General features: G+C 34.5%; 1 protein-coding gene across 3 annotated transcripts in view; it reads left to right on the plus strand.

Annotated features, from left to right (window-relative positions):
* Positions 1-11,199, plus strand: part of PPP3CB (protein phosphatase 3 catalytic subunit beta) — a 54,630-nt gene extending 43,431 nt beyond the window's left edge. Inside the window, exons 11-14 of one of the 3 annotated variants that reach the window (XM_079793520.1) lie at positions 2,347-2,428; positions 3,080-3,177; positions 8,239-8,268; positions 9,575-11,199. In XM_079793520.1, coding sequence (XP_079649646.1) covers positions 2,347-2,428; positions 3,080-3,177; positions 8,239-8,268; positions 9,575-9,753 — 389 coding nt within the window. In that variant the 3' untranslated portion in view covers positions 9,754-11,199. Of the gene's footprint in view, positions 1-2,343; positions 2,429-3,079; positions 3,178-8,238; positions 8,269-9,574 lie in introns of all 3 variants that reach the window. The other 2 variants (XM_079793519.1, XM_079793521.1) reach the window with 2 other exon arrangements.
* The last annotated feature ends 31 nt before the right edge of the window (positions 11,200-11,230 follow it).

The following is an 11,230-nucleotide window of genomic DNA, read 5'->3' on the forward strand; positions in this document are numbered from 1 at the left end:
TTTCAAATATGAGGGTCTTCATTTTTCTCTCTTTCTACATTCATTCTTCAGTATCACTGCCAAGTTAAATCTCTATCTTTTTATTTGTCTCAACCACCTTTTCTCCATCATTCACTTCCTTTTTTCTGGACTCTCCATCTGAAGAACGGCTCATATATGGCAATAAAAAAGGTACAGACCAGACAGAGTAACATTGTTTTGAAATATGACTTCATAAGTTGTCCTCATGTCCATGTAAGTCAGCATATTCATTGAGTACTATTTATGCAGAGTCCTCTTGGGCCTTGTGAAAATTTAGTTTAAGTTTTATCTATGTTAGAATTTGATGTTTTTAGAAGTCATATTCCAAGATATCTGTCTTTCTGTGCATGGAAATATTTTCCCCTCTTTTTCATTCCTCTTGTTTTTAAATTTCATTCTTTTGCTTATTTGTAATGTTTTGTACTTTTCCCTGCATGATTAGGGGTGTTGGATTGTCTGTCTATTCCCCAAAGTAATTTTACTGTGGGCATTTACTTTAATATTATGCATGATGTGTTTGTAGACTGATTTAAAATCCTGATTTGTACAATGCGTTTATATTCGAGTGAATTTTTAAATTTGAAATCTGTAGTTTACATAGCATTCAGTTTTACAGGTATATAAATTAAGACTGAAAATTCAATATACTTCATTACAGCCATCTTCCCCCATCTCCATACCCCTCTCCTAGCTATTTTAAAAATTTTGTCAATTTTAAAACAAAATGTATATATTAATTTATTTTAGGAGAATCAGACTTACTTTATATCCTTGGATAAAATACTTAGTAAACTTGATTTATTTGTCTATAAAATGAGGAGATTGAACTTTGCAATATCTTTAATGTTTTTTCAAATTCTAATATACAATTCTGAGACTTTTAGTTTTTTTTGTTGTTGTTTTGTTTCATTTTATTTCATCTTAAAAATACCTGTGGTGCCATGGTACCAACACCATTTTGGACTTGTAAAAGCTGTAGCTTCAGTACTCATAATATTGCCCTTTATAGCACCATAAAGATGGTCCGATGGAGCCTATTTTCTCTAAAATGTGTCTTGTTTTCATCTTTGAAATTGGATGTCTTTTCTGTTTCCTTGCAGTAAGGTCCAGTCATCATCTTAGTTTTTAATTGTATATGTTTGTGGGATGCTTGAATTTTAAATGAGTTGCTCTAGCCCAGAAGACTATGATTGTTCAGACTGTTGTATACCTAAGGCCCCTTTTGGTCCAGTGTCTTTAAGCTTTCCTTAACTTTCTCCTCAACCATGGTATGTGTGTGTGTTTTCATCATGCTGAAGCACAGTTCTAAGAAACCACACTCTTGGGTCCCGAGTGATTCTAGATGCTGTATATGAGATGATAGGACTGAGATTGATGTCGTTCTTTTTAGTGTTTCATCAGCTAAATATTCAGTTATTTTGGTATGTTCTCTTCTGTATCAGTGATAGACAGCACAGCTAACCCTTTAGAAATGAAACATTAGAGAGCATATAAGATCTTGCTCCTCAGCAATTGTCCTCATTTTTGGCTCAAATAAAGTCATAAAAATTCTCAAAAGGAAGGAAGGAAGGAAAGAAGGAAGGAGAGAAAGAAAACAAAGAAAAAATAAAAGAATGAAATGAAGCATTAGTGATCATTTAGATATTTTTTAGGGAGTCTTTTCTCATTGCTCACTCTCCTTGTGTCATACTCACCTAGGGATGCAAGAACTTGTATATATTTGCATGACCTTAGGAGATACCTAGTTTATGAGGTTGAGATGCACATTGTTGTTGAAATGCCTGGTGTGGCCCTCAGTTCTGGGTCACCTGCATAATAGTGGCTTCATACCATTATTTTTAGAGAGCAAGGAAGCTTATTTTATCATAGTATAATGAGATATTTCCAGCCTGCATGCCAAAGGCTTTTATAATAGTTAAACAGAAAACTACAGGCTACTACCAGTTTTTGTCTGTTAGTCTGCATGCCATTGGCTCTCGTGAGAATTAAAGACTGTAGGGTTGTTATCATTTTTTTGTCATTTGTGATACAGGTTGGGTTGTAGTTTCTTTCCCATTGCCGTTTTATTAATTATTCAGTAGTGTGTGAGTCATGAAGTTTATGGATTACTTTTCATTTTCATCTGTATCAGATCCCAGTATTAGATCAATGCTGAGCTAAACATTAAAGGAGTAAGAAGCTTTTTGGCATGAGTTTATCTAGTCTTCTCCATGTGAGCTGGTGGCAGGGGGCCTGGTGTTGGTTCAGATGAGTGTGGAACAGGCTAATAGAATGGTGCAAGTGAATGCCCTAAACCTGAGTCTTTATTTATTCCATTGAAAGTAGGTTCAGCTGCCGCTCGGAAAGAAATCATAAGAAACAAAATTCGAGCAATTGGCAAGATGGCAAGAGTCTTCTCTGTTCTCAGGTAATGATACATTTTTCTAATTATTTGTTTCAGAGAAATTATTTTTGTTGTGCTTTGTTAACAAGCTGTGTCCTGTTCGACATCTAAAAGCAATATAGTAGTATTCTCCCTATAAAGAAGTTCTACATTTACACATTGAAGAGGGGAACACAAGTCCCTTTGGAACTAGGGTTTTTGACCCTTGTGATTATTATTCTTCACCTTTGGTATCTCTTGTCCTTTGTGATAAAGAATCTACACATTGAAAATTAAAGCAAGCTAAGAAGGAAGGGGGCACTTTTTATAGTATTTTTTTTATGAACTTGCTCATCTGTATAAGAAGTCCCTTTTGTTGGAGCTACAAATTGTCTTCCTGGGGCTCATTTAGGAAGGGTACACATGAATGGATCAGTCCCATTGATGATAAACCTTACCATATATATATTTAATAAAGGTTTTCAGAAAAAAATACATATGTTTCAGTAGTAAGGTACAACTTCATATCTGAAGCATTTAGAATAGGGGAAAATGAATATCTTGCAATTGAGGAAAATATGGTAATAGTAATGCACATCATAAATTATATACCTGGGCTATATCTGGGCCCATCTTCTCTTTTAAACTAAGAACTTATTGGATGTCTCTGATGTTTGTTATATCTTTCTGCTATAGGGAGGAGAGTGAAAGTGTGCTGACACTCAAGGGTCTGACTCCCACAGGAATGTTGCCTAGTGGAGTGTTGGCTGGAGGACGGCAGACCCTGCAAAGTGGTAATGATGTTATGCAACTTGCTGTGCCTCAGATGGACTGGGGCACACCTCACTCTTTTGCTAACAATACACATAATGCATGCAGGGAATTCCTTCTGCTTTTTAGTTCCTGTCTCAGCAGCTGACATAGGTGGAATACTATATGATAGGTAGTATCTGATGAATAACCTGCGCAGGGCAGAAAATTGACAATGAGTATTCATTTCAATTGAAAATAATAGTCTCTCAGCTTTTCATGAAATGATATGGGAGCAGCTCATATCATAATGTCTGAAATATTTATTTATTTATTTGTTTGTTTATTTATTTATTTATTTATTTATCGATCTAATGCACCCTTTTCTTTTAAGAGCCCCAGTTTCAGAATGTGAATCCAGGATATGCTATATTACTAAAATGGAAATGTAATTTCAACTTTCTTATTTTTTTTAAATTTATATAATTGTATTCGACTATGCTTTTATTATCAGATACTTAATTTTAGAATTAATAATATGCTTGGGCCCAGAACATTACTTATGCACTTACTTGCTAAAAGATTTGTGCAAGGTTTTGTACCCTGGTAAATGATGCCAAAGTTTGTTTTCTGTGGTGTTTGTCAAATGTTGTATGTATAATCAGCTGTCTGTAACATGCTGTTTCCTTCCTCTGCAGATGTAGCTGCTTTCCTAAATCTGTCTGTCTTTCTTTAGGTTAGCTTTATGTCTGTAAAAGTATGTTAAACTACTCTATCAGGCACTTGTCTGCCTTTTGATGTAGAAGCAACTTTGTAGCACCTTGTTTTGAAGTTTGCTGCATTCCGTTGCTGCACTTTGTGCATTCTGAACATGAATGTAACATTAGATATTAAGTCATTGTTATAAGGGGTTAAATTTAAATCCTGTAAGTCAAAATCGAAAGGGTGTTATTAAGTGTGCCTTTATTTTGCATGAAAATAAAAAGAATTATACGTAAAGCATTCCTGTAATCTGGCTCATTGAATATTTTATATTTAAAAAAAACACCTTTTTTTTCTCCTTTTTTTTAGTAAATATTTGTGTAAAATACTGGGTTAACTTTTTGAAAGCCCATTACAGATTAAATAGACGAGAGTGTTGTGAATGTTATAGACTATGCACAGTAACTCAAAGTCTAGATTTCTTTCCCTTGTGGTTGGAAAGCAAAAAATGTAATATGAAAGCTTAATTTATGTTTTATTGTAGCCACTTTTGACAGCCCTCCAAGGGTCACTGCTCTATTAAAACGGGCAGCAACAAATCTGATGTTTTCATGATTAACAATTTCTTTTTGGTGTTATAATTAGGAAATGTTTAAAGCAAAAACAAAATTTTAATTTAAAGTTTAAGATAAATTTAAATTAGATTGGCTTTTCACAATTTCATTTCACTCAGTCTCATAATAAATGCTTAAATAAATAAATAAAAATAATTTTTTCTGTAGACAAATAATTTCTACTTGTAGCCTATTTATGTTCTATTTTATGTGTTATTGTGTTGTCTGCTACCACCACTGGCATGTGTGAGAAATACAGCTATGTTTTGAAATTGTAGTTTCAAATTTTTATTCTGGATGAGGTCTTCTTTTTTGATTTATTTACAAATCTGCTTTTATTTTCTTTATATCCCTTGCCCTCCATTTTTTATTATATTGTAAACATTAGACAAATGAACTAAAAGAATTTGATTGAAACAAATTAAAATCTTAAACATTCAATAAAACTTGTAACAGTGTTAATAGAAAAAGGATGAATTTTAATAGCTTGAAAAATGTTATACCCTTCCCCTTCTTTGTTCAGAAAAGAAAAAGAAAACTGGAAGGGTTTCATACATAAATAAATCATCCTTTCTTTCAGATTTCACAATTAGCACCTGCTAATTAGTGCTTTGTTGGCAGTTGTCACGTCTATTTTTTTTTAATTTGCATGCAGCCTGAAGCTCAGTTTTCAACTTTGAAATCACCCCCAACTTCAGGGGAGGTTTTTTTTGTTTTTTTTTGTTTTGTGTGTTTTTTTAAATACATTTTTTATTGATTTCAGAGAGGAAGGGAGAGAGATAGAAACATCAATGATGAGAGAGAATGATTAATTGGCGGCCTCCTGCACGCCCCTTCCGGGGGGTGGGGAGGTAGGGGAAGGGATCAAGCCCGAAACCCGGGCATGTGCCCTTGGCCTGAATCGAACCTAGAACCCTTTAGTCCGCAGGCCAATGCTCTATCCACTCAGCCAAACCAGCTAGGGCCTTCAGGGAAGGTTTGAAAGACAACTTTACAGAAGGAACTGTCTATTCCCAGCATAGAGTGAGTTACTGGTTGGTGCTGAGCTAACGAGGTCCAATTTGGAAAACTAGATAGCTCCCTAGTTCTGCCAGTAATGGCTCTTGATAGAGTGGTTTGACCATTTGGTTGAAGTGATTTCCCTAGCATAAGATTAACTTATTTTGAAACAAATCATGAAACTCATACAAATGCTGCAATTTTGTTTTTTTACAAGCTTATCTAACATTTTAAATCTAACATTTTAAATTTTAGTAGACACGTTTCCTGATCTGAATAACTGGAAAATAAGTATTGCAAAAAGAAAGTTTTTAAATTCTAAGATCTCAGTTCTGTTGTCAGAAAATAAAAATTGTATTCTCAATAACTTTAATGTTAATTTGTGATATTTCTCAAGTGTTACTACAAACTGCACAACTCTATTGGAATAGTACTTAATATATTTTTTGTGCATTTTCTTCATGGAAATTTGATTGAGAGCTAGCTCTTCATTGCTAACTTCATTAAGTCCTATATGGGAAAATATATGGCCATCTCTGTTTTTAGTAATGTCTAATTCCTCTTGATCATTTATCTTGTATAATATTGTGGAACACAATTTGAGACAGCACTATACTCAAACTTTTTAAGGCCATGTCAAGATGGTCTATAAAACTGAAAACAAGTAGAAGAAAAATAGTGCCTTTCAAATAGAATTTTGAAATTATCACATCTTTTTCTTTTCACTTCAGTGTTCAAGTTTCAAATTAACTTTTAATTCTAAGTTTGACATTCAAGTTTGACATGTTATGCAGCTTTGAGTATGATAAGCTATTTTGTATTCTACAAAGAATTTAGAAGCATTTAGAGGCCTCAGGAAAGGACAGAGATTATCATTTGACCTAGAAAACATTTTTACATATCAAATTTAAAGCCCATAGAACAATTTCAAAAGTATAATGTCACATTTCATTATTTTAAAAGTTTATTAGCAGACTTAAACTATTGACACACTAAAAAAAAGTACACGACATCCTTAAAACTTAAAAAACAAACTATTGACACACTCAAATACGAATTCTTATAGTGACATGTTTTTATTTTTAATTCATTGCCATATATAATACAAGTTATAAAATATTTCATATAAAATTACTTCTGTTACTACAAACTAAAAATATTCTGATTGGCATTTTCTAAATTATAAAGAAAATAGTCCATATTTTGAAGAATAGGTGTTCCAAGGTTGGTCAAGATAAGATAGGTCATTTATCCCAGTTTTCTGTCTGGGAAAATTCTAAGAGTATTGTCCAAATGTACAGGGCTAGATTTTGTAAATGGTGATTTGTACAGTGGTATACAATAAGTATGTCTGCTTTTATTTATATTTAATGGTTAAGGAGAATTAATTATTCTCTTTCTTATTCAGTGTCCATCCTACTTCTTTTGGGTCCCCATTTCATTTTAGTATCTGGTTGAGATTAGCAACCTTTTCTAATGTAGTCTGCTTTAATTCCTTAGACTCACCAATGTCCTTTCACATTAAAAATTGTTTTGGATAAAATTTATTTCTAAATGATGTGTACTGCTAAAAGGTTGTTTCCAGAATAATTCTTCTAAGTGGCCTATTGTAGAAGAAACAAAATAGAAGGGATATGGCATTATTGTTGTAAATATTCTGAGTGTTTATTTGGCTAATGTGGAGAATTGGCAATATTGTCAGGCAGTATTGTCCTCATTCTCAATGTGAGTGTTTTATACAATTTGAACCCAGAAGTGAGCTGAAGGAATCTTTGACTATAAAATGTATAAATAACATGTTGAAATTCTCTAAATGGGGTAGAGACAAGCTTTACCAAGAACACATTTCTTATTTATATGACCTATGTGTATGTTCACATCATGAAATAATTAGGATTTATTGCCCGTAAGACCTCAGTTCATTCTCTTGATTCCTCTCTAGTTGGTAGCTGGGTTTGAAAAGATGTTCAATAGCCATTTATCTGTCTTTACTTGAGAATGTAGGTTATTAGTACCTGAGGCAGATTTGAGTTCATGATAAACTGAACATAAGTGGATTTTATTAAGGCTATAGATATTAATATCTTTAGATATTTGGAACACAAATGTTAGAATAGAAAGAAAGTTCCTCGTAGACAAGAGGGGGTCCTTTTAGATTACCCACAAGAACAGAGCTTACAGAACTGTTCTACTTAGAGTAACTCACCACGTTTACTGCCCTTAAATTTCATTGTAGCCATACCAACTTTTGCAGCTTATGCTTTGCCCTATGAATCAGAAGCAACAGGAATAACACTTATAACTTTTCCTAGTTTATATCTTAGAGAACCAACTGGTAATGAGTATTACTTTAGAAAGTAAAGAATCTCTTGTTTGTTCTCCTGCTACAATTCTACCATCATAATTTCACCCTAGAGAATTTCCTTGTGATTGTGAAGGGTATGATATAATAAACTTGGAAAATTCTAATGCCATCAGAATACTGAACTCAAGATGGGTAATTAATACTGGAGTGCATTTGCATGGGTGCTGCGGTGTCTGTGTATACAGAAGGTCTGTGTGTTCTGTGCTCTGAGCAATGTTGTCATAGTGCTGTGTGTAAACTGTGCTGTATCAGGAAGGGGGATTGGATGGGGCTCTGTAATACGGGTACTATTATGTTAAATTGTAAATGATGTTGTAGTATGGGGTACTGTGATATTTTAAGTGATCATTGCCTTTTCTGCTGTACAATATGACCCTTCTCATCTCTCTCATTCATTTTGCATGCCTCTGCTCACTTCTGTACAGCCACAGTTGAGGCTATTGAGGCTGAAAAAGGTACGATCAGAGTCCTTGCGCTGGGCAGGGAACTGTGGTGTGTGGGTGGGCATCAGAGAATGTCCTGTGGATGTGTCTTACTCCTACCTTGCACAACCCAAGATGAATCAGACTCACTGACTCATCCAGTTTGTCACATTTCTCTCTTTCTTTTTTTCTCTCTCTCTTTTTTTAATCACAAGGACTGATTTCCATAATGACAATCTGGGTTTTCCCCTTTTATAGTATATTATCCAACTAGCATTTAATGTTTCTGAATTCTTTAGAGTACAGCATGTTATGCTATAATATTATAGCATTTAAAGTTGCATATAAAAATCTATTACATATTTTGCATGATTCTGTGTTACTCAGATTATTTTTTCCCTAAGTTAACCCCACTCTAGACATAAGTGCCGAAGCTGTCACTATGATTTTGTTTTTGTTGCAGTTTGGGCTAGTGTTTGCTGATAATAATAATATATTCATGTATACCATGTATTGCCTTAAAATGACACATTGGCAAATGCTTTGCTGACTCTGAATCCCAGGATTTACACATATTAAAGCAACCAGATTACAATCAGTAGTATGGAAATCTTTTCTATGTACATTTTAATGTAGGATACATCATTCCAGATGAAGTAAATGAGAAACTATAACAATTGGAGGAGAATTGCCATTTATTTTATGTGGGTTTCCCAAGAATATGCAGTGGATAGCCAGTGAATTAAAGATGAAATCTTCTAAAATATGAAACTATAAATATTTTTTTTGCTATCAGCCAAACACAGATCTAACTCCTGGAGGTATTTCCCACCTTTTTCTTTTCATATTGGTGGTGATGGAGTGATGATACCTTGGCCCTCAAGATAGGTCTGATCTGCTAAATTTTAACTTTACTTTTCTCCTCCCAAGCTTTTGACACAGGTTTGTATGTTGAGGATTAACCTTGTTTAGCCTCCTTACTGTGATAGTCCTTGTGATGTTGGGGGTCTGAGGTAGGGGATAATTGGTGTAGTAGAAGTCAGACTGAGACCCTGAGACCATTGCCTAGAGGTTGATTTTGGAGATAGAAGGGTTATTTTTGTGTGTGTTTGTGTTTTTTTTAAAGGCTCTGCTAACACTTGTCATCTATGATGCTGTCATGTCTACATTTAGGTTTAAACATTTCACATTTTAAGGGGAAGTCTGGAATGGGGATAGGATTAAATAAGATTTAAATGTTACTATATACAGCTAATGTCTTCTTAAAACTTATTGATTATGTTTTTGAAATCTCAAATGTTTTTCAATTACTGACTTATCAAATTTGCATTTTGTTAAGCAATACGAGGATTCTCTCCACCACATAGAATCTGCAGTTTTGAAGAGGCAAAGGGTTTGGATAGGATCAATGAGAGAATGCCACCCCGGAAAGATGCAGTACAACCAGATGGTTTCAATTCTCTGAACACCGCACATGCCACTGAGAACCACGGGACTGGCAACCATAGTGCCCAGTGACCCACGGCTTCCCAGGGACTCTCACATCTCGGGCCCCAAATGGACAGATTACCCGAGAAGCTGGAGGGGTCGGCCAAGCTGACTGTAAATGTCACAATCCCTCTGGAGAAACCATTGTGCTTTTGAGACCTCAGCCCCCTTCCTGGATGAAGGCTTGAGGGCCCTGGGACATATTGTGCTATCTGATAAGATTGGGTCATCGCTGCCAAGGTAGAGAGCAGTGAGCAAGGGGCTTGGGGCAATTTCAATTGGAGGGCCACTGCACCTCCATTTATGCTTGTGGTTCACACATTTAAGTTTACAAATGAGATTTCTTTTTCCCTTCAGTAGAATTAGATTTTCTTTTTCAACCATGACTTCAAATGCAATCCTAAGAGCTAATGTGGACATTTTCCCCCATGGAATGTCTTTAAAGGGTGAACTAGCATGGTCTTAAAATACATTTCTGAGGTTACTAAGCTGTATTTTGAATTATGGGCTGAAAAATACTGAGAAACCCAGTTGGTGTTTATACAAAATGCTGACCTCAGGTCTATAGTTCTTAAATGTGGCTAATTCTGTAATATAGTCTTGGTATTTTTAAATTATGAATGCACAACCTATTTCTAGACAGACTCTCTTACTTGAACACAACTCCAAAAACTAATTCAAAATCTTTTTGTCCAGATCTTCTGAGATTTACATCCCAGAGATTTAAGAAGAAAACCTCTAAATTTCAAAATTAATGCAGAATTACAGAATTACTCATTTAAGATACATTAAAAGAAATTTGTACATTGTCAAAGTAAATTTTAATTCAAATCATGTCTGTAAAACTTGACGTATTTTGTGTATGCATGTTTTCATTTTGCAAATATTTAATATATAGACCTATGATGTACAGGTACAACATGTATAAGTTACCTAGATGTTATGAGAAATTTTAGTTTATTGTGAGTATTCAAGTTGCTTAAATAGCCACCAGGATGATTTGCTGCTGGCTTTTTATCATTTTTTATGTTTTGATGCAAAGGAAATTTTAAAATGATCTGGAAGTGTTTTTGATTAAGCAATGCAGCATAGAAGCAACAATGCTTCTATTCAATCATTCAGATGTTAGTGGAGGCATAAAAGTCAAGACTGCATGTTGAACATTTTCTTTTGATAGCTACAGAACTGCTTGGTTAAATTAAATGGAACCATGTGCTAATTTTTCACAATTATTGAACTGTATTGATTGCCACTGTAGTTTGGTATTTCCCTTTACTTTGGTGGCCTGCTTCCCTCATGCCCTGGAATACAACTCAGAGCTCCAGGCAGCGGAACCAACTATTGTTTTGTTTGCCAGAAAGTGTATTCTGTATGGTCTCCTGTCTGAGTTGGAAATATTATGCATGTGCAGGACTATCTTGAGTATTTTATAAATAGTAGCACACAATAAATTCCATGCATGGGCCGCTGCTCCTATCTCTGTGTTGGGTTTTATTTGGATGTAGTC

Source organism: Cnephaeus nilssonii (genome assembly GCF_951640355.1).
Source record: "Cnephaeus nilssonii genome assembly, chromosome: 16".
Classification (NCBI taxonomy): Eukaryota; Metazoa; Chordata; class Mammalia; order Chiroptera; family Vespertilionidae; genus Cnephaeus; species Cnephaeus nilssonii.